The sequence below is a fragment of the Penicillium brevicompactum genome, assembly GCF_028827555.1.
Source record: "Penicillium brevicompactum strain IBT 35665 chromosome Unknown utg000006l_segment0_segment0, whole genome shotgun sequence".
NCBI classification, from domain to species: Eukaryota; Fungi; Ascomycota; class Eurotiomycetes; order Eurotiales; family Aspergillaceae; genus Penicillium; species Penicillium brevicompactum.
The window spans coordinates 672,736-697,253 of NW_026623209.1; the positions used below are offsets into that span (position 1 = coordinate 672,736).

The following is a 24,518-nucleotide window of genomic DNA, read 5'->3' on the forward strand; positions in this document are numbered from 1 at the left end:
CCCGGATTCGCGCACGTGATGTTAACTTTCAAGCCGTTCTCCAACGCGCCCACAATCTCGACATCTACTCTTGAAGATTCACCCGGAGAGGCTTTTACCTGCGTCAATATCGTTCCGACTCTACGGCTACCTCAAAAATCACAATGAGTCAAGATTCGCCCCAGCAAGAGCTCCAGAGCTTCACCTCCGCTGATCGCATTCGACAGCTCAATGAGGTAGACAAGGTACTCCGACCGGCTCAATGGAAAGCGTATACGGCTACTGACTTGCGCCACTAAGGATGTTACTCGATTGATTCATTCTGCCGGTCTCGCGATTCAAGCTCTCACAAACGCCAAACCGGACTCTTCCTCCCCCGCACCCGATGGATCGCTCGACTCACACAAGGCACGTTTCAAAGAGGCAACATCCCAGTACTTTGCACTGCTGTCTTCAATCGATGTACGGCTCCGTCGTCAGGTCTACGCGTTGGAGGAAGCTGCATTGCTGGCACCGGAGACGTCCTCGCGCGCGGGCGACACCAAAGGCACCAGGAATGACGCAGCCGCAGGCGGTGCAGCAGGGGCTGAGAACCCACTGGATATCAGCTGGCTCAACAGTCGGAAGGATACAGTTGGAAAGGACAAGGAGGCTGAATTGTGGGCTGCTGCTCGGTCATTTGTCGAGCAGCTAGACAAGCCTGGGTCAAGCGAAGACAAGGCCGCCAATGACCCCGACAACATGCAAGTGGACTGAAGGGGTAATAATGATACATGAGACGCGATTGGTGGTAGTTACGGTGCAATTATGATACCCCGGGCTGTATGGCCTCTGGAAATGAGACTCAAGGATAATGAGGAACCATCTAGATCAATATATGATATTGGATTCTGGAATATTTGTGGATCAATGATCAAGCATGTTCACAGAACTTAGCTATGCAAAACGAAAACGCAATAACGGATCGAAACATCGACCTAGCGGGGCGATATGATTGTCAGAAACAAGAAAAGATTACTTCTGCATGGACGCAATCATCTCCCGCTGAGTTTCACGGTCTCTGTTCGCAGCGGACAAAGGCCCAAGACCTGTGATTTTGTCAGTAAGGAGACCCGGGATTGTGGAGTGTGCAATGACATACTGCGCAGTTCGCCAACAACATCCTTTGCCTTGCCGAAGTACACCTCCTCTGTAATGTAGAAGTCCAGGTTAGCAAATATCCACTGCGTTCGATCGGGCAGCAAGAGCATACGGAGCAGGTTGCGCATCTTCAGTTCCATGTCTTCTACCAGTCTGCCAACATTGGCAACGTGGCTGGCGTCCGACTCAACCGGCAGGTCAACCTCAACCTGGCGAGTCATGTTTCCACTCAAGTCCATTTCGCCCAGTGCCTCGGTTTTGTTGGCCAAATGGAGAATGACGGTGCTGGTGAGCTTGTAGTGGCACATGCGAGCACGGTCGGTGGCCTCGAAGACGTGAATGCTGTCCCATTCACCGGAGCTCTGGGAGCCTGGAGTGACACCTATTCACAGAAGATCAGTCGCGAGTTCCCATGAACAGCAGCCGGTGCCCAGTGCCTAGCTCACCTTTCTTCAACAGGATAACACCGGCGAATCCATCGTCCAGATCCCAGAAATACACGCTTCCGACACCACCCTCGTAGTACAACTCGCGATAAACATCGAACGACTCGTTAGCAGCAATCTCGAGCTTGCGCACTCGCTCGCTGGGCACGGTACCATCCTCCAGTGGGGGATCAAACTCGTTGCTCCATGGTGAACGGTAGCTATCGCCGTCACGGTTGTAATCGCAGAGCAGGTAGTCGCGGTTGGTCTGCGGGCACCGGCGAATCTCCAGGGGCTGATCGACAGAGGCGAGGAGGTCTTCGGTGAGTTCGGGGACGATCGAAGTAATAGCCTGGAGGTTGGCCTTGGTATCGCGGGGGTTTAGGCGCCGAAGTAAATCGCTGGGAAGGGGTGGTCAGCTCGGTGGTCTCCGTCTGCATTGGGGCGGGGTGATGTCGGAGTCTGGATTGCAATGGCAGGCTCCAGGGTCGAGACAAGGAGTCGTGGAAATCCCAAGAATGTGAAGAGTGGTACTCACAGCGCACTGTCAAATTGTGCATCAGCCATTGTTGCGAAGTATGGAAATGGTTTATACCCTCTTCGCCGGCGGATGACAGTGGTCATCCGAGGCGGAGGAGGTGCGTGCATATCTGAGCCTCGGCGTGGCATTAGATCTATATCGATCCGATTATTTGAGCTTCCGCGGAGGATGGTAGGAATTTGATGGATTGTGTTGGTTGTATTTCTTGTTCATTTCTTCTTAACTTTCCATTGCAGCTCTGCTGTCTTTTCGATTTTTATTTTGCCTTTCAGGGAAGTCGACAAGACTGCCCAAGTGGTGGTAATAGCAGCCATGTGTGAGACTAAACCACATCACTCAATAAACAATGAAATTCTGGAATAAAAATGGGCTATTCTATCCTCTTATGTTATCAAGGTATGAACAGATGAGAAAAAGTCTCATCTCACCGTGCATACAATATGTTGGTGGAAAACATGGGCACACGCCTAAGATATCAAGCAGACGTCAAACGCATCTCTTCTTCCCACCACCCTGCAAATATTTTGAGCCTTTCGGTTCTAACCTTGGCCATCTCCCTTCCTGTTGAAGTCTTCATCATTCCCTCAAGCTTCACTAGCTTATCCTCAAAATGTTCGATGGAATTATTCATCTCCCACTTCCCATCAACACAATACTTCTTGCCGACAGCACCCAAGAAAGTAAAGCACCTTCCAATCCCGATGGCACCAATTGCATCTAGCCTATCGGCATCTTGAACAACTGCAAGCTCCACAAAACCTTCTCGGTCGATTAATCGACGGATCACAGCCGGGTCCTTGCACTCGGTGGTGTAGGACACGTGGGACACGATGGTTTGGACTCGTGAGGCTAGTTCATGTGGCGCGCCTCGTGCAAGAAGAGCATACTGGACCATGGTATTAGGATCTGGGGCTTCACCTCCAGGTCCTGGCTCCAATTTCGACAGGTATTTTCTGTCTCCGATATCGTGCAGGAGTGCTGCTAATTTGACGACTGCGCCATTGTAATTTGTCGTTGTGTTGATGCTCCGCTCTTTTTCCAGGATTTCTTTGGCGAGAGCAACCACCCTGTGGACATGGGCTGGATTGTGCGAAGGATCGTGGCCCGCCATGCAGTCTGTCACGAAGGCGGACATGTCGCTGAAAAGCACTTGGAATTGCTCGCTTGCATCATCCATCTTGCTGGAGCTCAATTGTTTTCCGGATTTTTGATCTGAATCTTCGTTGGTGTTTTGGAAATTCGTATGTTCGCAATCTGTGTCAAGTCAAGCGTTTGATATACGGCACTGATGATTGGTGACATTCATCAGTATATTTTTCCGGAATTGACCTCAGTAAACAAACTTTGGCGGTGAGCTGAGAGAAAAACATGCCTTCGTGCCTCGTCAGCAATTCTCAGTCACATAGCAAGGATGCAATTCTAAAGCTCACACAAATTGCGGGGCTCTGAGATCTCTGAGAGTTTTTCAAGATTGTCAAATGCCCACGTTTGAAGGCTCTAGACTGACAAGACCCGAGGGGCTCAATGAGATTACTTCACAAGCAAACCATTCCCGACTGATTATTTGGAGGGAACTGAGCGCGAAAACACTTGACGATATCCCTAGTCTATCTAGATCAGTGTCCCTCGCTCTGGGGCTTTCCCTTACGCTCTCAAGGTCCGCCTATCAAAGTCCAAAATGTTGGAGACAGGTTTTCTTTCACGAGGTCGACACCTGGGCAGTCACCGGCTGGTCTTGTAACTACCCCAAAATGCCCCGAAGGCCGAACCTTGGAACTGCAACGTCCTATTCATGGATCGTGTTACGGGACAACAAAAATGAAATTATATGCTTTCAAAAGCAGGAGAATTACATCAACATAAATTTCCAGATCGAGCAACACACTATCACAAGAAGAAAGAATATTGTCCAGTACCCAAGCTATCCCCATAAATCCAGACCTGGGACTCGCTTGTCACTCTTCTCTATCAGAGAATGTTTACAGAGCAAATGCAGCCGCGACCAAGCCAAACAGACTAGCAGCAGAAGCACCAAGCTTCATATGAGCGCCGGCGTTCTCAGTCTGCTGAGAGAAAGTTGAAGAGCTAGTCGAAGTTCCATCCGAAGAGTCAGAGCTGTCCGAGTCATTGTTTGAAGCTAATAACCTCTGTTAGATATGTCCGTGGCACGATTTCGAGAAAAGGAACTTACTGTTTGAGTCGGAGGAATCTGTGCTTGACGAGCTCGAGCCAGTTGAAGTGGCGGTGGTGCCAGAAGTGCCAGTCGAGGTGGATGATGTTGTAGGTTGAGTCGCCGTCGCACCGTGGCCGCCCCAGAAGTGAGAGCTGTAGCAAGACTGCTCACAGTCGGCATACTTCTGGATATCGGCAGGGGTGCCGGTGCCCTGGGGGCAGGCAGAAACACAGCTGTTGGTGTCGTCGGCCTGGTTATCGCTAGGGCAGGGAACCTTGTAGCACTTTGCAGTACAGCAAATGTCCCTGGGGTCACCTAGATAGAGACCTAAGGTTAACTTGGCTTTTTATTAACCCTCGTAGTCTTTTCTTACATTGCTTTGCACATTCAGTCTCCGGGGTAGAAGTAACCACGGATGCCTCCGCGGTGGTTGTATCAGCCGCGGCAATGGCCAACAGAGCCGAAAGAGCAAGGAATGTGAACTTCATGATGAAACGTGATGTGGATGAAATGTCAGATATGCAAAAATGATAGTATTGGAAGGTAGCGACTGTAGCTGAAGGTATTCTACAAAAGAAAGAAAAGGCCAGAGAAAGCATTAAATACAGGACCCGAAAAGCAAACGAAACGCGCCCTGGCATCTTGGAGTTTGCCTCAGACCAAAAAGAGACAAAACAGTCACAATGCAGGCGCCCATTCGTGATGTCTCAGATTTGCATCGAGGATATTAAACTCATTTCCCACTGGCCAAGGAAATTCAGCCACTGGCAAAGTGTATATAGCCGACGCACGGAGATCACCTTACTTCCCCAGAGAAATTTGTACAGGAAATTCCCCCCCTTAAGAGGAAGGGGCTTTGAATATTGCTGCCAAGCAAGACCCTGCGGGGGCGAATCCGTCAAATAGGGAACTATTGATTGACCCCAGACAGTAAGTAGCGTCTACGGAGACCTCCAGGTCCTTATGCAAGGGGCATTCTATTTTTGCTTTTTAAGGGGCTCATATCCCTACCTTGTTTGGATTTTTCACTTGTCCTTCCCCAAAGTTTTGATTCAAGTCCTGCGCAATGTTTCTGCTATCGGAGAATAGATCGGGTCATATTTAGAGCCACGAAATAGCTAAATGCTACATGCCATGCGTGCTTGAACGATAAAATACGTTCGCTTTCGTGGTTTCTGCCCCATATACGGAGGAGCATTTGTCTCTCTACTAGCCATGTGGCGAAACATTTGACTTGCATAAATGACATGGTCACAAGGCTGACTTTCACAAGTTCCATATTGACTTGATTCCAAGAAGGGTTTGTTAGGCTATTGCTACCATCGCCACCTCGGTGTCCAGTTTCCCAAAAATCGTCCATGCACTTTCAACCCCAGCACAACAAATTTCAATGATCATTTAACCATTCTATCATGCCCAACCGATACTGCGATTTGAAAAGACGCATTGTCCTGTGTACACGTGCCGCCAGATGGCGCTAGACCATATCTGTTCCAGTGAGAGCTATTGTAAGAGACCAGTACGGAGGAGTATGACTATCGATAATTATTCCGGAGTACGGAATATGTTTGAAGTTGATAGATCCGATTGATTTACTCCGTAGCGGTGGAAGAAAAAGTAAGAAATTTCTGGTGCTTCAGCCAACTTCGACGTTTTCCATGCCATATTTCGATGAAATGGGCATGCTTCCGGTATGGCATGTTTGAGAAAGACACCTCAACGCTGTTGGGATATTGAATCAAGAGAATTTGTGGCCGAGGAGAGCATGGCGATCCATGAAATTGATTCTCGATATCTCGGGAGAGAAATTCGTAGAATATCGGGTTCTAGGCAGCATGGTTATAATGCTCTTATTTATTGATTGGAGAGAGACGGAGAGAGAAGCTTCCACGTCTAAAATTATGGGAACGACCGGCTTGGACTCCCAGGACACGACACCTCACAAACGTTTTGGGTAAAGCAAGCATGAGAAAAAGAGACACGAGAGATGTTTCAATCTTGACAACTTGTCGGTGTGATTCACCAGCATCTTTATCTACGAGTCCTCAATGTGATTCATATAGGCCAATGATGTCCATGGATATGTGTTGTGTATTTGATGATACTGGAGGAATCTATCAAGTCGGAGTACTTGATTAAGAGAAGTATTTCAAGGTTAAGGACGGAGTGTTGTGCTTGCATTAATCCCCAGATTTGCACCATAAATACTGTCAGTCCCGAGGTCTACTGACCTACACCTGGGCATAGGATCCATCCACGTACAACATCACGGATCCAGGTCCACGGGTACCATTGCCCTCGATGCCAATGGAATAATCAACCCTATCCTCGAACCGTTTCCAAATAAGAACGCTCTCTACGGTGTTGCTATTCAAGACCAATACCTGGGCATAATTGATGAAAAGCCTACACTACCCAGGTGGTCTGGATCTTTGATCACTGAGCTTTCGACGGCCTTGGGACACCTGGGTATTCGTGTTGCAAAACATATTGGTCCCCTTTGTCGGGGTCCGCTCCCTAAACTTAGGGGCTTGCGAGGTTTGACATGCTACATGACAAGCTTCAAGTACGGAGTACTAGGTATGTCTTGCATCCTTTCGAAGCCACCACCTGGACATAGAGGTGCAACGAGTGCGGATTGATCATGATTGTGGAAAATGCCGCGATGAGATGCCCATATGTTCTATAGGAGGATATTAATCAGCTCTGGAAACAGAGAACAGATGTCAGCCTTGCAAGGGAAATAAGTGTTTTGCCCACCAGTCGACAGCTGTCAGTAGTGAATTCACGCTCAAGTATGTGGAAATATATACGAGATAAGATGGATATTTTTGTCCTTGATAGGCAAAATTGGAATACCAAATTATGATCACAAAGCTGGCAAAATTCAGACAGACTTTCAAGAATGGCAACATATTGTGTGTTGAATACTTCAGGTACAGCAAAGTGGTTGTACGTACAGAGTGTGATGTGCTTGGCAACCACTTGCGGCTAGCGCGGCCCCTATGGCGGCCCCGATCCAGGCAACGGAGCTCGGAACTCTCATTCTCCACTGTTCATACCCCTCGAGCTCGACGTCAATGACCAATTAATATTACATTTGTCTTGCAGTATCCCTGGTACCTCCGTAATTGGTTTCCGACTGCTTGCGCATCACACCGCTCACCTGCGGTTCCCACAAACCAAACAACGGGAGCAATGGTCATTCGGAGATCACGCTCATGAGCTCGATGGCTGAGGGCAGTGAGGGCTGGTCGCGCGAGGATGAGCTTGACCTAGGTCAGGAAGATGAACGGCAGCCCGACCAAGACATCCCCGAACACCCTGTACCTTCCCCGCACGAACCGGTGGACGATGGATTGGACACGATAGAGCATGCGGAGGACCGTGATTCTGATCAAACACTGGAACCAAAGGATTCACTCCTCCCCGAAACACCACCGCAGCGCCATGCAGACTGGGCTGCGACCGGGAGCTTGAATGGAACGACCTCAAACCCTGACGATTCACCATCTCTACATGTGAGTGACACAATTGGCGCGCAACAAGACCTGTAATCTGACTTTCACAGGGCTCAGTCCCATCTTCACTGAGCAGTAGTGCGCTTGCACTCCAATCCTCCCCGCGAATTAGTCCCAGCCCGGCACGTCGGCCTTTCGATCTTCGTTTCCAGTCCCGCCTATCTTCATCTCCGCAGAGTGTGTCTCGAGCTGGCTCGCCATTCCTTGCGCATCTACACTCCCGTCAGTCCTCAATAACCAGTCAAGTTTCACATATACCAGAAGCGGAAGAGGAGCCAGTGCAGGGGCCTTGGGATGTGGTGCGATGGACAAAGCTACGGAAGATCTCTGGACAGGCGTTTTCCGAGATTGGGAAGCGTAATTTTGGTCGGCCAACTTGTCTTGCTGTTTCCACGTCTATTGTGGTAGGCACATCGAAAGGAATCATTCTCGTATTCGACTATCAGCAAAGCCTCAAGACCATCATTGGAACCGGCACACAAGGTATGTGAAATTCAGTTTGTAATATATTGATTTGTATGCTGATGATAGCACAGCTGTTGAATGCGGTGCTGTTACATCTTTAGCGCTCTCTGCAGACCATACTACGGTCGCAGGTGGTCATGACTCGGGCGACATCTTCACCTGGGAGATTTCTCGCTCCGCGAAGCCATTTCTTCATATTCCACCAATGCCGGCCAATCAGGTAGAGACTCGGACGTCTGATGGCCATCTTTCAGGATCTGCCGTCATCCATATAGGGTTCCTCGGAACTAGGCGCACGGCGCTGGTATCGGCTGACACGCGCGGCATGGCATTCTCCCACCTAGCAACACGAGGTATGGGTGCTGTAGGGCGTACGGTGAAAACGATACGAATCCTTGGCCGTTACCCCCAGGCGATAACAGAAACTAAGCGTCGGAAGCCTAGCTCGGTCCTTGCTTTCTCTCCCCTGCCGCTCGGAAATGTGGAGCAATCTACTGATTCACTGGGTCTGGTTGCTATGCTTACTCCCTATCTTCTGGTAATCGTGTCTACAACACCGGTGGCTCAAACCCAGCACAAAGCCCCTCGACCAAAGGAAGTGCAGGCTCATGGTGCCATGACTGGTGCCTTGGCTTGGTTTCCAGCCATCCGACTCAAGGGAAAAGATAGCCAGACATCAAACACAAAGCTAGTATACTGCTGGTCAAATGTGTTGACAGTGCTCGAAGTCACGGAAGCCGAGACCGACGAGCCGACGGACAAGGACAAGCCCCCCCAGTCTTCTCTTCAGAGCACGTAGCAGATGGAGGGCCGATGAGGCCATAGTAGCCGTCCAATGGCTAAGCCGCTCCGTGCTCGCGGTGTTCACAATCACTCAGCGTCTTTTGATCATTGAGGATTATTCAATGAACGTTACCGATTCAATTGATCTAGCCAACAGGCACATTTATCATACCGATCTCTTTTCTTCACAGCTTCATTCGTTGGTTGAGCAGCTTGATGAGGAAGATGACTCGATGCACGGGGTAGTAGCCGATGCATTCCATATGAGCTTCCGCTCTTATAAAGGTCGATTGTTCCTTCTTGGCTACAACGAAGCTTTAGTGGGCACACTTTCAAACTGGGCAGATCGATTGCTTGCTCTCATGGAAGCTGGTGATTTCATTTCAGCCATTCGTCTAGCAACCTCTTACTACACAGGAGATGCGGAGAAGCTCACTGTTGGGCTTCCCGAGGAAGACAATCTGAGACAACCGCTCGTTCAAGACAAGCTTCTCGAAATGATTTCCGCATCCTTGAAATACGCCTTTGGTCGAAACTCTGAAGCGAATAGCGACCGCCTTGATAACCAGCAACTGGAGGAGCTAGCCGATGTTTCAATTGCAGCATGTCTCTGCATGGCTGACGAAGAATTCCTTTGGGAAGAGGTCTTCAACTGGTATGAGGAGCAAGAATCTGCAGGCACCTTCCTATCTGCTCTGGAGCCACGAATTGTCGATGGAACCTTGCGTTCACTACCTCCCACTGCAGTCAAGGCTTTGATCAACCATTTTGTTGGAACTCACTCACCCGGACGCCTGGAAGAAATTATTTGCTTGCTCGATACAACTACGATGGATATTGACCAAGTCACCACTCTATGCAAGCAGAACAATCTGTACGATGCTTTTATATATGTCTGGAACCGCTGTCTGATGGACTATATTGGGCCATTAGAAGAACTAGTGAGCCTGATCCCGACACAGTCCGAGACTTTGGTCAACGGCGAGCACGCGAACGAGATGAGACGGCAAAACAATGCGATGAAGATGTTCCCGTACTTGTCCTTCATCCTGACCGGCCGCATCTACCCCACTGGGGACGATATGGAAGGATCTGAAGCTTCGCGCGTTAAAACAGATATGTATCAATACCTGTTCTCAGGGCGTGGTAATAGCACATCGCAAGGTGGTGCTGAGCGCACCGACTCATTCTCTTCACTCCGAGACATGCTGAAGTTCGATCCTTCAAGTTTCATGAGCATGCTCAATGAGGCTTTCGAGGACAGTTTTCTGAATGAGCCCGAGAGCGAAGATGCTTCTGCTTCGGGAATGTCAATCAATCGACAATATCTGATCAGCATCTTGCTCCAGGTCATGACCGGTCCATTCTTCACACCCTTCGAGACGATCTACTTAGACATGTTTGTTGCGCGCAATCTTCCCAAATACCCCCAGTACATCTTGCTCTCCGGAACGACCCTGCAACAAGTTCTGGTCCGTGTCTGTCAATATTCCGAAGAAGAGATGGCAGATGACTGCGAGTTGAGTGCGGAGTATCTGCTCTCTTTCTATCATCCGCCCGACATTCAAAGTATGATTCCTCTGTTCAAGGAAGCCCGCTTTTTCCGAGTATTGAAATCAACGTTCAAGTCAGAAAAGCAATACGCCCAGCTGGTCCTCACCTACTTGGAGGACCCGAACGATCGCGACATGATCTTTACCTGTTTGCATGATTGTCTCCGCGTGGGGTCAGGACTTAGCAAGAAGCAGAGACGAGACGTAATTGACGTTATAGAAAAGCATGCCCACGAGGTTGCTACGATTGACGTTTTTCGCACGTCCCAGACAATGCAGGACCTAGCCCCTGAGACACATTCTACGTTCCTGCGGGTTCTGGAGGAGGATCCCCAGAAGCAGTATCAATACTTGCGTGTCTTGATTGAGCCGCATGCTCAAACAGCGGACAATCGAGCCCCACCGGCCGTGGAGAACTGGATGATTGAGCGTTACGTGCAGCTTCTGTGCAAGTACAATCCCTCTCACGTGGCAGGATTCGTCGACGGACTTCGAGTGGGTGACATCCACTTGGAGGAATTGCTTCCCTTCATAGAAGAGAGTGGAGCCATCGATGCTGCTGTCATTCTCCTCGCCCGGCAAGGCCAGGTCCGTGAGGCTCTAGACCGTCTCGTTGCGCATCTGAAAACCCTTGAGTCTGGTCTGATAGGAATTCTCCAAAGTGTCCGCGACAGTCCCGACTCAGCCACCACCGCAGAGGCAATTGACGACTTGATCGAGTCCTTGAACAAGTACGCAGGCGTTGGTACTTGGCTCTGTCAGGGCCAGAGCAAGACTGTCAAGCAATCCCGGCTCGGTAGCTCCAACGGTCAACGTAATTCACCGGCGCTCGAACAGCCACTTGCATTTGATGAATCTCTCTGGCTCGACCACATTGAAGCGGTCGTGCGAATCGCAAGTAATGTCTTCGCCTTCATCCAGGACAGTAACGAAACAAACACTCAATCCAACCCCCTCGGCGAAAGCAGCCAGTTAACAACATCCTTCCGAACGCTCGTTCAGCAGGTCTTCACAGCCCTCCTCGCGAGCACGGTCAAGGCCAATACTTCCGAAAGGACAGACATGTCGTTCCTTCGCATCCTGCGCGCCTTCCTCACCAGAGCCACCACGTGGTCCACCTCCCTGCTCGAGCTCCGCGCCGTTCTTGCCTCCATCTTCTCCGCCTACTCCTACGAGAAATCCCTCCTCACCCTTGCCAACGGCATGCTAGACCGTGACCTCTTCGTCCATGTCGACGAGGTCACCCGCCTCCGCCAACAGGGCTGGCGACCCCGTGGCCACGTCTGCGAAATCTGCCATGTCCGGATCTGGGGCCCCAGCGTGGGTGACGCGCACTGGTCCGCCTGGCAAGACCGACAGGCGGATTCGTACTCGCGCCGCATCGCGCGTCGCACGGAGGACAGCTACAATCCCTCCGAGCGGGGCAAAGGCAAAGCCGCCGATGTGGGGCACCATCCATCACGGTTGGATAGGTACGAGCACCAGCATGACCCTGACGAAGACCATGAAGGGGTTGCATCTGGACCGGTCGGAGCCCCGATGCCTGAGCCGGTGGTGATTTTCTCTTGTCGACACCTGTTCCATCGTCGGTGCGTGTCAATTGCTATTGGCGCGGCCGCCCGTCCTGAAACCACGACTCGGAGTGAGCCGCCCGAATTGTTCTGTCCGGCTTGTACATAGTGAATTTAGTGTAGCGACTTTTTTTGTTTTCTCTACTTTGTACTTTCTCAGTCCGACCTGCATAGCCTACTTTTGTGTTCAATGTGGAAATGTGGTTTGATTACTGTACAGTATTATGTCAGGGTCTCATCGTTTCAGCATGGTGGGCTGGATGTTGATCATGACCATCTCGGTGCGATGTCTCACTCAATTCCGCCCTCAGCTTCTCCGCTCTCCAGCTTTGATCGTCCAAGACACGGCACTCTATCAAGTGTACCCCTGTACAGGTAATTCGTAGTGTAGATGTACTTTGTTTGTGCGAATCTGACCGGATTGTTGTTCCCGTGCGCCAATTCACCGAGTCACCGGGTTGCAATGTGGACAATGTGGATTGGTATGGCCTTTGATCTGCAGCGATGAGGGGCACTTGTGGAATGTACAATACAACTCGGTACTTCAGAGCTCACGAATGTACCATGTAACATGTTCTATCCTTTTGTAGTGGTGTCCGAGTACAAAATACAGAATAGACAAAATTGAATGGGTTGATGACACCGGTACGGAGTACGGAGTACAGGCGGAAGATGTACCGGTGCAGGTCATCTGCAAGCCAAAAGGTACATAAGCATAAAGTACGGAGTACTTTGACACTCTATCGGAAACCACACCCACAGACATCCGCACAACGCCACCTTTCTTTTGACGTCTCCCTTCCACGTCAAGCCACGTCAAGCACAAAATTTCTCCCAAGTCTAGACGCACCCTGTGCCGAAGATTATCCCGACCGCGGTGCCCACAAAAAAAAAAAAAAGGTTCGAATCTTCACACGGGATCAGGAGCCGCGACCTATCATTTGTCGATCGTGCCTTTGCCACCAAAACCTTGCAGCAAAGGTGCGCGGCAGCAGATGTGATTGGCGAAGGTGTCACTGGTCACAACCAGTGACAGGCCTTCGGTCCCTTGCCCTTTTGTCCCTTTTCCCGCTTTTTTGCGTTTAGAGCAATAGCCAGCGCCAGTGAGATGGTGGTACCGATCATTTTTTTTGGTTCCGAAACAAAAACCTCCAAACTTTGTTTTGGGCGCATAACTTTTCCACTCACAGTCACCTCCGAATGGTGTCTCGAATTAAGATATGATATAGACTATAGACGTCTCTACGGAGTATGTGTCATTTACAATATGACCGCCTGATCAGATCATGCCCTTAATCACTCAACACGACTAGCTCGATCGGCAAGATCAACCGACTCTACGTCCCTTGTACTCCGTCCAGGCCGAGGATTTTGATGATTTACTGGTTCCGGGTTCCACAATGAGTCTACCAGACATCAGCCTCTCAAGTTCCAGCCATGCCGTTCTAGCCACCTGAATGGCAGTGGATAATATCTCATCCTCTTTGGTCGATTGTTCGGACGTTTCAGACCCCACCGTTCTCCCCTTTTGCCGTTTCACATTCTCACATGGTCCCTGGCGATCGGGTCTGGTGGATGTATCCATCCGCGTGGCCTTGGTGGTCCTTTGACATCTCATTCGTGCACCTTTATTCATCTTTATTCTTTTTTTTTTATGAATTTCTTTAATCCACTGTGGAAAGTTCCTAAAGTGGGGGGATGAGTCTCATGTATAAAAACTTCCCGCCTCCCTCTTTTTGAGCTTCAAGCCTTTCCTTTTCGCCCATTGTCTTGCATTATCACTTTCCTTTTTTGGGACTCCCTTTTGGACCCATTCTTTCTTTTTAGTCCTGCTGGAGTATCTGCGATACTATTCAGGCACCTTCACGTAGTCTTTGACAGACTCTTTTCAATCCTTCTCTTGACAATGCACGTTCTCTCGACCATCCTGCCCGCTCTGGGCTTGGCTTCTCTGGTCTCGGCCAAGTACAGCCTGCATGAAGATTATGGCACCAACGGTAGCTTCTTCGACAAGTTCAACTTTTTCACCGTATGTAGAGCCCGACGCGTCTGATCTGATATACATACTGACTCGTTCTAGGACTCTGATCCCACCAACGGATACGTAAACTATGTCAACCGCAACGTCGCCCAAAGCAATGGTCTCATCAACGCCTCTTCCAGCAATGGTGTGTACATCGGAGTGGACCACAGCAACACCGCCAGCAAGCCTGGTCGCAAGAGTGTCCGCCTCGAAAGCTCCAACACATACCAGCACGGCCTCGTCATCCTCGATCTTGCCCACATGCCTGGTAGCGTGTGCGGCAGCTGGCCAGCATTCTGGATGCTAGGCTCGAACTGGCCCAAGAACGGAGAAATCGACATCCTCGAAGGTGTCAACGAGCAATCCCAGAACCAAATGACCCTGCACACCAGCGATGGATGTTCCATCCAAAACACCGGTTTCAGTGGTCACCTCGACACGGACAACTGCTACGTGGACGCTGATGGCCAGAGTGCTAACGCCGGTTGCGCCATCATGAGCTCCGACACCAAGTCTTTCGGAAGTGGATTCAACGATGCCGGCGGTGGTGTCTACGCGACTGAATGGACTGGCTCCGCCATCTCGGTTTGGTTCTTCCCTTCCAGCTCTATCCCCAGTGATATCTCCTCCGGAAGCCCCGACCCAAGCGGCTGGGGAACCCCCGCTGCCAAATTCGCCGGCAGCTGCGACATCGACGAGCACTTCAAGGATCTCCAAATCGTCTTCGACATTACCTTCTGCGGCGACTGGGCCGGCGAAGACAGCGTCTGGTCATCCTCGTCCTGCTCGAGCAAGGCGAGCACTTGCAACGATTGGGTCCAGAACAACCCTTCCGCCTTCGAAGACACATACTGGCGTCTGAACTCTCTCAAGGTCTACCAGGAGTCGAGCTCCGGACTTGATATCGGCGTTGACGTCGATCTCGATCTTGATGTGAACATCGGCAGCACCAAGCGGAACCCACCTTACATCCGCCCCGGACCTCGTCCTCAGCACCATCGCGGTCGTCGCCACGGACACCGTCATGCCTAGATGGTTTAGATGGTTTTGACGATGGAGGAATAGTGTTTTGCAGAGCGATTTTCTTTTGCATTTTTTGCGATCTTGTACATCTCCGCGCCTGTGCTAGTCTACGGCTGGAGCGCATTTGATATGCTACGTTTTATGGGCTACGAGGGGTTTGAGACCTTTTATGTTTGTGAATACCCCTGCACTTTCGTTCAATGAATTGCATCTTGCACATTTCAATACGGATAGTAGAAATTAGTAGAATGGGTTATCACCAGATGGCCACCAAGTCGCGTACTCGCAGGACTGAAGATTGAGGCTAAACTTTCCGAAAATCACGAAGTCTCGGACCGGACTCTGCTAATAGAATGCCGTCGCCAGCTCTCTTCATTTCAATGGAACGCCCTCGCTTGAATGGCAAGACGCCAAGACTATTCTCTGTTCAAATTGACAATGAGCAAAGAAATCTGCAAAATCCTTTCAAAGCAGCGCGGAGAACAACCGATAGATCCGATATGCCCCACACGCCCAGGAACTTGGCCGTCTCAATTTCTGGAATCTAGAATCAGGAGTCTAAGGTCTAGATTCTTTCTTTCAGTGCCATGGTTCGCCCACTCGACTCGGCCCGGACGGCCAAAAGACAGCCAACGGTTCCACGTGGGCCAGGGGAACCAAGGGGTGCCAAGGGGAGTCCGACAAAGCCGAAGCCGTTATGGGGACATTACTATAGATCTTACATCTTCAATTTTGTCTATCTTTTAATTTAAATTTCGAAATTGAGATTGAATTATTATCCTCTGATAGGAACAATTACACTATCATCTACCCCAACTGAATACGCTTCCAATAAAACGAATGAAGCATCTTTTACCATAAGCTGATGCGGGCGATTCCAAGGTTCTGTCTGTCCTGAAAATCTTTGCGCCCAATGTTCCTCACGCGAGGCCCACCTGGTCATGTATCTGGACTGATCTTTCTTTCGACATTGCAGTCCAAGAAATCCCAACTTGGAAGGTCTGAGAGGTTGAACTTGGCCCTGAGAGATGCTTCAAAGTATCCATGGATGCCAGCTTGGCTCAAAATAAAAGAATCGTCTCCCATCACGTTATTCCAAGGTTTCTTGGTACCTAGTCTTGTTCCAAGGTTATCCTTGTAGAAACAGATATCATTTTGCCCAACCGACTCTAATGAATTTCTACCATTATCCAAGTTCTTTTCGAACAAAAATATCAGGTCAAGATAGTGCTTGAAAAGAGGGTCAAAATGGCGAATATTTCACACGCAGTATTTGGATGGTCTCCGCAGCACTCATTGATACACCAGATCAGTATCCTTTTCTTAGTTATCACGGGAGGAACATCAAGGCTTTGGAGGAAGAAGATGAGGATGAATCTGAGGACGTGTGATACCATTCGGGGGTAACTTTGCTATCTATTGACTGTGCAGTGTTCAATTTTAAGCATACCACCATGTTGGAGATCTCTGTCAAGTGACTCAGGTGGCAGGTAACATGTTGCCTTAGTGTCTTATTTCACTCCATCTGTTTCACTCTTCTTCTCCTTCTCTCACTCTCACGAATCTTCATAGTATCAATACCATCACATTGATCTCTCTTCCTCTGACCTTTGTACTACAAATGCAACTATTGGCGCCGGTGGACACTAGGTTTGTTAGGATCCCAGCGGGTTGAATAACGTAGATCGATATCTCTCCCTCTGTTGGGGATGGTTGTTGGTGAAATGACCCTGCGTTGACAGTGCATAGCTAGCTCGCTTCTCTCGTTCTCTTCCTCTCTTCTCTTTTCCCCGTCCTTGTTTGCTTTAGCAGAAATCGATCTACTGCTCAGCAATACGCTATCCTTGTGGATCTCATTGCTGCTATCACTCTCTCCCCCCCTCTCTTTCCTCTCCTCATCTCAAATACAACATTCTATCATACATGTCGGCTCTCGACAGTGTGGTCTCCAATAAAGACCGGATGCAGTTGGAGTCGAAGATCGCGGGCGCGGAATTGCAATCCTCGAAGATACACTGACCTTGAACGGCGAAATCCTTACACGACATGAGACAAACTCCGAACGGAGGATCTCAAACACGAACCTCCAATAGAAGATCTTGATTCTCAACAAATCAGCCGATATTCTGAACCAATTCTGCGAGCAGATCGAAGCTGAATTCGGTCCGCAGAAGCGAAGAAACAAATCAAAGAGAAACCGGACTACATCACACTATTCTGAGTTTTCTTCTCTCAAATGAATCGGAGATGGAAGATAGGAGAAGGCGACCACCCACAAATCAAAGAGAAACCGGACTACATCACAGTATACGAATTCTCTTCTCTCAAATGAATCGGAGATGGAAGATAGGAGAAGGCGACCACCGACCAACACTGGCTTCATCGCAGGGTGATATTGTCGTGGATTTGCGAGCAATGAGGGCTGAGTTCGAAGCGCTCAGTGCGCCGCAACGACACTTCATGTTGCGCGATCTGCAGTACAAGATGGAGGTCATGCAAAATAGCGTGGAGAAAGTCGAGAGAGCAGCATATGGTATATTAGTTCGTGGGAGTGAGATGGCATTGTTGCTCCGACTTCATCGAGCACCGCCTAAAGTTTGCAGAGAGACTTCATCGACTCAGACGACTTCCAAGTTTGAAGATGACAGTTATGAAATTCCGTTCTTCGAGGAAGCTTCAATGAATGAGAACCATCCTTCCTCTCGTATGAGCTACTGATGCAGATCATTGTCATTCACGAATCTGATTATTGATTTTTCTTGGTTTTACATATCCTAGAAGCAAAGGACAGACAGAAGGCTCTGTCAGGCATCTTAGGAGCTAGTTATTGACGGTCATGCAATGAGCGAGCCATGAAGCTCTAAGAAATATCGCCGGATAGATCGAGACCCGTTTCTCAAGTTAACATCCCTTTCCGTGACTCTTCCCGTACCATTGTCCGAGCCTGTCCAAAAGTCAGTCATTGTTCGTGATAAATCTTGGAAGTGGTGGTATTCAGTACTCACAGGGCTTTCTCCCACGCCGTCGACCCACTTCTTCTTCTCGTACGCCCGCTGGTAGAAGGAATGACCGGCGATTTAATCACATCGAAGTTGCAGAGGAGATCTTCCGAGATGGTCATGATAGCTCCCCAGTTATCGAATTCACCGCAGTACTTCAGACACGTCAGTAAATTCCTCCACTGATTCAAATTGAAACAAAGACTCACATTCGGCGCAGAGAAGATCGTCACAAGACTTCGATCCCCAAAGAACTCATAGCCTGTTTCAACGACCATGTGTGACCGGCACACCAAATCCAAGCCATGTCGTTTCAAGAAATTTGCCACAACCTTCCTTCCAAACGTCCAGCTAACACCGCGATCGTCGTTCGGTCCCCAGTCTTTGATATTAGCCGGGTCACTCCAGAGAAGATCGGTCAGAAGTCCTTGTCCAGGAATCTCGGTCGGGCGAACAATGTTTCGAATATCGTTCAGATCTACCAAGTTAGGCGAAAGACCACCATGAACGCAGAATATTTTCTCCGCCACAACGGCCGCGATGGGAAGGCAGTTAAACACATCCGTAAATGTCTTCCACACCTTGATTGTAGACCTGCGCTTGCATTCGTCGTGGAAGCCGTAGATGCGGGAGATATTGGCACATTCGTGGTTGCCTCGAAGGAGGAAGAAGGTTTCAGGGTACTTAAGCTTGTAGCATAGGAGCAAAAGTATAGTTTCCAAGCTTTGTTTTCCACGGTCGACGTAATCGCCCAGGAAGAGGTAATTAGTGGTGGAAGGGTATCCGGATTGCTCGAAGATCCGCAGTAGATCCGGATATTGGCCGTGAATATCGCCAACTATGTTAACAGGAGCGTTGAGCTCCAGGAGCACTGGCTGGGAGAGAAATAGGTTGCGTGCGATTGAACAGATAGATAGGACCTCGGTGGGTTCGAGGCAGAATTTCTTTGTAGGCTTTGAATGTCCGACTTCCAAGAGTCGGGCGATCATATCGTCTAGATCGACAGATGCTCGTCGATTTAATCCGTCACGCGACGAGTCGTCCCATATTATTGAATCGAGGTTGAATGGGTTTTGCTTACGCAGGATGGATTCGGGTGCGACTGCGGTGTCTGAGGCTGATCTGTCGGACTTGGGAGCCTCTGGAGTCGAGGCAAGCTCATCCGGTTGGAGCTTCTCGTCGACATCGTTTGTTATAGTTGTGAATGGTGCCGGGTTATCTTGCTTGGCGAGGCCGGGTGGTTGTTTTGTATCAATGGGCGGCAGATCGGATGAGTTCGAGGCGGTTGCATTATCTTGCTTGCTGGATCTGCGTAAATGATAGCTTCCTCGCTTGAAGAAGTCGACAAATGAGGATTTGGGAGAACTGGGGCTGGTGCTTTCTTCAGGAAGCACACGTTGCTCGGCATGGTCGACTTCCATCTTGGCGTGCAGGTAGGTTGACAAGATTGAAATTTCAAATCTCTTGGGTTTTGAAAGAAGACCAGTCAAGGTTTGACAGAACTCTTTGTTAACTCAAATTTTTAGTTTTTCTCCGTGGGCGGATTCCAGGCAGCTGAAGAGCTCCTCATGGTTCGTCCACCCAGCGCTGAAAATCGAGTTTCAGGAAACATCAAAAGGACACTATTAAAATAGCGTCATCAATTTGCCTTCCTGGGGGGCTGTGATCTTCCTGATGATTGACTAGAGCGGACTTATAGGAGCGGGGGGTTCTTGGCAGACTACGCAAGTGGTGCTGGGTCGTTATAATTGCCTCGTACAACGTTGCATGGTTGAGGTAATCTCACTCGATGACCTCATGACTTTGTTTATGTTTACTGAGATAGATTTGGTTTTTTGATAGCATCACCGCATACTAGGTTATAGTTTATCTCATATGAGAATCCCAGAGGAATTAATTTGGGGGAAAAGGCCAAGCCTTCCAAGCCCCGGAGGCTTGAATGACACGTGAAATGGCCAAAGCTTCCGAGGCCGATATGCGGAGAAACCCCAAGGTGTGATAAACATGTATGTACTTGAATATTGGTCTATGTATTTGACATTAACATTAATTTGAAGGAAACAATCGTGCAAGACTCCCTTAAGGTTTGAATCCAAGCACATCCCGCTGATCATCCGTGAGCCGACCCCACTCCAAAAGAAGTCGGAAGAAGTAGATCTCCATGTCCTCCTTGCGGAGTGCGGTCTGTGCCCACTTCCGCCCTTCTTCTGCGATCCATTTTCCCTGTTGGTCATGACTTTTCATGCGAGCCCGCGGCGCGTCAGGTCCCTGTTGATCTGATGCAGGGGCGGGTACACCCGCGAAGTACGCCAGGGTACTCCACATGCCGTGGAGACGGATATCAATGGGTACGAAGTGCAGCCAGGAAGAGACGCGCGGGTCAAACCATTGCCGGAAAAGACCAGTCTTGAACGGTAGGCTGTGGCTGTGCAAAAATGGAAGGAAGCGACCGCTGAAGCCAGCACCGTCCAGATCGAAGAGGTAGCGGTGAGACCAGTGGGCCTGGAAGTCGGCCCAGCCTACCGTTCCCATTTCGGTGGCTTGTTCTTCGCAGTCGTCGCAGCGGACGATGGGGTTGGCAAGATGAACGTTCGTTTGGAGTTGAAGTTCTTGGGTTGGGGCGGAGCCGTCCATTATCTCATAGCGATAGGAGCCGTCGCGTGTAGGGAGCAGAACGGAGACTTGGTTGTTCGTGTTGTTGTTGATGAGATGAGCAAAGCGCTGTCGGGGCATGCCTTTCCACTCTCCGAAGCGGCTGACGCCTTCAGATGTGCTGCCGACCCAGTAGAGGGAGTTCTCCTTGTGTCCATATTCCGGATCTGGGTGCTCACTTGTAGGCTCATATTTCACCTTGTCGATGTAATTCCAAGGACTCGGGAAGAGAATGTCGTTGAACCCGGCTAGAGCACTCTGACTGAACACGGGGATGAGTTCCTGGGAGACTTTGAATGAAGCTGGCGATATCAACAAGCCATGGAGGAATGCAAGGTCCGGTTGGTGACAGATTTCGGAGGCAATGTTAAAGTCCAGGGGAAACTGGCCCATGGAGTGAGGCGCTATGCATGACAAGCAGATGTCGCGTCGATTCCAGATTCGTTGGGAGCGAGCTTTGGACGAGGGCGGGCAAACAGCACCAACGTAGGGGTCAAAGACACCTCTCCAAGCTCCATCAGTAAACACTGTGATGTTGGTTTGATCGGCAGGTTCGATTGGAGCCCAGCCCTCTTCTCGGTTGGATGACCAAGTGTTTGTCGCATGCTCTTCTGGGACCATGTTTTGCATCTGAGCCTGGCGAGTGAGCCCAGAAACCTTTTCCCAAGGTACCGCAACACGTGGCTCGTCGTTCAAATTAAACACCAGATCCATATCCGGAAGATGCTTGACGAAGTTCTCCATCATATCTGCGGCACCCTTGATCATCCATGCATGTGTCGGTTTGATTCCTTCCTGCACCAAAGCTGTACCATTGCGGATTTTGATACCACCAAGATCGTTGAAAGGGTTGGTAGCTAATTCGTGGGTCATTGCGCGGATGTGCTCCGGGGCCAAGGCGCGGAAGGGAAGCAGATCGTGGTGGATCTGATCGAAATCGTCGATCACAGCCGATGATCGACTAGTGGCATATTGGTACCATTTATCAAAGCCCCTAGGTCGATTAGTTAGCCAAATCACAAAATCATTGCAGAGGCTAAAGCTTACGGTGGAGGGTGCTGCTCATATCTCCTTCGATACTCCCAAACGGCATCTCCAAGACTCTTGCTACTCGAAGCCTGTGCCATGAAGTTGTCGTGCTGAATCCTACCCTCGTGGATGAGGAAATCAATAGGATGCATGTGAGGGAAGTGGTGTTTGTTGACTGCAAAGAACAGCCCAATTGCAGTGAGTAGTATGAAGAATGCCTGAATTGCGATGTTGGTGCGATAAAGTGGTTTTGACTCTTCATCATGCACGATTCGTGCAAGGAGGAAAAGCACAGCACCTGTCAAAGAAGCTGCAAATGGTAGAATAGCGTGCGTCAAGGATATGAACGGGAATGGCTCGTGGCCACCGGTCAGTGCCGACAGAGAAGAGAAGTAGATGATGGTGAAACCACCAATGATCGAGACTCCCAGGATATCAAAGTGTGGTAACTATTAAAAATTAGTCCTTATCACACGATCCCAATTGAGAAGGTACCAACCATGTGCCACGCAGACACAATCAGTAGCAATACTAGAACAGACTGACTGAAAGCCCCGCGGGAATACTCCAAATCCAACATCGGTTGTCCTGCAAGCTCAGGAGAATTGTTGGGTACCCAAAACGAGAGAACACTCCAAATGAAAGAGACACCCTAGCAGATTGTTAAAACGTGTACTTCGGGAATCTCACGTTAAGCTACTTACCAGGAGGCCAGCTCCGAGGAACAGTAAAGCTCGTTTTCTCAGCGCATCGTCAAATTTCCCACCAATTCGGCATAATTCAGTAATCCCAATGAGTAATGCGGAGTCCACTAGGAGATTGAAGACCTTGACAGATTGCAGTTTCGATGCACCATGCAACACTATAGGGCAAATGTAGGATGACCGCGCGCCAGCCAGGAGCGAAGAAGCCAAGAGGCCACCGACTGATACGAAGGATGTGGCGATCACACCTCGGAAGCGACTTTGGGTCAAGTAATAGAACCCACGGCGAGATACTGAGTATGTTACCTGTAGTGGCAACTTTTGGAACCGCTGTACAGGAACATATCTTTCTGTTTGCTGAGACCGCTGGTTGCGCCAAAAGTCGTAGAGAGAGATAACGAAGGGAATCGCGTACTATCCAGGGATATGTGTCAGTCGCATTGGTCGTGCTGCACTTGTCGCAAAACGGTTACTTACAGCATATCCGACGGGCGCGCATTCAGTGTTGCGGGTCACTTGACGGAATGATTCGATACGCGCACCACATAGAACCAAAAGTAGAGCAACTTTAATCCACCAAGTCTGGAATCGCAGTCGAGGGCGAGTTTCGAGGTCGCCGACGGGGAATGAGGAGCTCGATGCGCGGGAGGGAAGCTCAAATTGCTCTGCGAGAGGAATGCCCGGTCGTTTGCTTGTTGGCGACGACGGTGTTGACGACAATGATATGAAGCGACTCCATGTCAAGAAAGTAACTCCGGTGAGGAAACACACCAGGACAGCCGTACTGATCGGTCGGTCTGAACAGTCGCCACCGTTAGAACAGTTCTCTCAAGCGGTGCTTCGCCGACTTACCAAATGCGAATGTAGTGTCATAGGAGGTCGTAAGGAACAGCGAGCTAAGAATGAATGTTCTATCCAAAAATGATGACGGTCAGCTTGAGCTTCCCATTCGCAGGGAATGGCTAGCAACATACCCCACAGAGACCTTGAGCCCGAGGTCGGGAGATAATTGGACCATTTTGCGCCCAATATTATGACTTAAAGGTGTCCCAGTCCATCGCGTACTTGCACTGAATGCTAAGAGGGAAAAGTCAATGACATGAATAGAAGCAGCCTCGTGTGGATCAGGGGATTGACATTGCTCGAAACATAGCAAAAAACAGGGTAGGCTAGGAGGGCCCTGAGATCCGTCCGCGGCTAATCAGAGGCATCCGGAGTGCTGATCCATTAGGGTTGCGTCAACGCGGGCTGTCTGGACATTCGCGCACGCAACCACGGACCTTGGATGGGTATTAGCGCAGGTGTATAGTTGGATAGACCAATGATGGGCGGTAGAATAGCTCCAGCCACCGTTGCCCGATCCCTTAACCTGTCTTAGTCCATTAGCCGCTTTGGTTCTGGGGAATAACAGGGCTGGTCAGCAAGAAATGCCGGGCCGATCAGCGTCCAGAATCAAGCCTTGGTCGGCCTGCCGACCCACATCGTGCACCAAAACGTCATGTTGCAGTGGCTTCATATAATCTGTACTCCGTGCTGGTATCGCGCAACAGCCCCCGCCACATGAACCCCTGTGAAAGATAGTCTCATGCATGCACGTTGGGAGCAAGCCAAGGTATGTACACGCGTCATAAGGCCAAGAAGGCTTGGAGGCTTGGAAGGCTCACAGCAATGCATTGAAATAAAGATAGCCGGGGGTTCCATCGACTTGAGCCAATGAGCGCACCGGTGGGAGAAAAGGGTCACGCGCTACACCGCATAAGGCTTAATGCCTCAATACCGGATACAGAAGGGATCTACATCACGTGTCCAGTACGGGGCTTCAATGTTCCAGTTCCGTAAAGTACTACTTGTACGGAGTACAGAGTGACAAGTAGATATGCGCGCTGCGGAGTCGCTCGTACTGAAACGAGTGATTTGCTCAAGGAAAGAAGCGACAG

The 24,518-nt window shown here is 49.8% G+C and overlaps 9 protein-coding genes across 9 annotated transcripts; 5 read left to right on the forward strand and 4 right to left on the reverse strand.

Annotated features, from left to right (window-relative positions):
* Positions 1–143: 143 nt before the first annotated feature.
* N7506_008447 (mediator of RNA polymerase II transcription subunit 11) lies at positions 144–735 on the forward strand (the record flags this gene model as incomplete). Its single annotated transcript, XM_056957740.1, has 2 exons — positions 144–224; positions 280–735. 2 exons carry the CDS (start codon positions 144–146, stop codon positions 733–735), a joined length of 537 nt encoding a protein of 178 aa, XP_056807130.1.
* A 258-nt stretch (positions 736–993) lies between these two features.
* cap2 (F-actin-capping protein subunit beta) lies at positions 994–3,262 on the reverse strand (the record flags this gene model as incomplete). Its single annotated transcript, XM_056957741.1, has 5 exons — positions 994–1,067; positions 1,121–1,481; positions 1,585–1,945; positions 2,083–2,194; positions 2,578–3,262. The coding sequence occupies 5 exons, from the start codon at positions 3,260–3,262 to the stop codon at positions 994–996; spliced, it is 1,593 nt and encodes a 530-aa protein (XP_056807131.1).
* Positions 3,263–4,064: 802 nt separating this feature from the next.
* Positions 4,065–4,746, reverse strand: N7506_008449 (uncharacterized protein; the record flags this gene model as incomplete). The annotated part of the gene is made up of 3 exons (XM_056957742.1): positions 4,065–4,222; positions 4,277–4,573; positions 4,632–4,746. 3 exons carry the CDS (start codon positions 4,744–4,746, stop codon positions 4,065–4,067), a joined length of 570 nt encoding a protein of 189 aa, XP_056807132.1.
* Positions 4,747–7,488: 2,742 nt separating this feature from the next.
* N7506_008450 (uncharacterized protein) lies at positions 7,489–9,043 on the forward strand (the record flags this gene model as incomplete). Its single annotated transcript, XM_056957743.1, has 3 exons — positions 7,489–7,779; positions 7,830–8,262; positions 8,316–9,043. 3 exons carry the CDS (start codon positions 7,489–7,491, stop codon positions 9,041–9,043), a joined length of 1,452 nt encoding a protein of 483 aa, XP_056807133.1.
* Positions 9,044–9,149: 106 nt separating this feature from the next.
* On the forward strand, positions 9,150–12,260 carry N7506_008451 (CORVET complex membrane-binding subunit VPS8; the record flags this gene model as incomplete). Its single annotated transcript, XM_056957744.1, has 1 exon — positions 9,150–12,260. One exon carries the CDS (start codon positions 9,150–9,152, stop codon positions 12,258–12,260), a length of 3,111 nt encoding a protein of 1,036 aa, XP_056807134.1.
* Positions 12,261–14,057: 1,797 nt separating this feature from the next.
* On the forward strand, positions 14,058–15,206 carry N7506_008452 (glycoside hydrolase family 16 protein; the record flags this gene model as incomplete). The annotated part of the gene is made up of 2 exons (XM_056957745.1): positions 14,058–14,180; positions 14,232–15,206. The coding sequence occupies 2 exons, from the start codon at positions 14,058–14,060 to the stop codon at positions 15,204–15,206; spliced, it is 1,098 nt and encodes a 365-aa protein (XP_056807135.1).
* A 2,319-nt stretch (positions 15,207–17,525) lies between these two features.
* N7506_008453 (uncharacterized protein) lies at positions 17,526–17,915 on the forward strand (the record flags this gene model as incomplete). Its single annotated transcript, XM_056957746.1, has 1 exon — positions 17,526–17,915. One exon carries the CDS (start codon positions 17,526–17,528, stop codon positions 17,913–17,915), a length of 390 nt encoding a protein of 129 aa, XP_056807136.1.
* Positions 17,916–18,198: 283 nt separating this feature from the next.
* Positions 18,199–19,617, reverse strand: N7506_008454 (Serine/threonine-protein phosphatase PP-Z; the record flags this gene model as incomplete). Its single annotated transcript, XM_056957747.1, has 2 exons — positions 18,199–18,351; positions 18,406–19,617. The coding sequence occupies 2 exons, from the start codon at positions 19,615–19,617 to the stop codon at positions 18,199–18,201; spliced, it is 1,365 nt and encodes a 454-aa protein (XP_056807137.1).
* A 658-nt stretch (positions 19,618–20,275) lies between these two features.
* On the reverse strand, positions 20,276–23,599 carry N7506_008455 (putative capsular associated protein; the record flags this gene model as incomplete). Its single annotated transcript, XM_056957748.1, has 7 exons — positions 20,276–21,842; positions 21,896–22,326; positions 22,377–22,529; positions 22,582–22,995; positions 23,059–23,378; positions 23,434–23,492; positions 23,556–23,599. 7 exons carry the CDS (start codon positions 23,597–23,599, stop codon positions 20,276–20,278), a joined length of 2,988 nt encoding a protein of 995 aa, XP_056807138.1.
* Between the last annotated feature and the right edge of the window lie 919 nt (positions 23,600–24,518).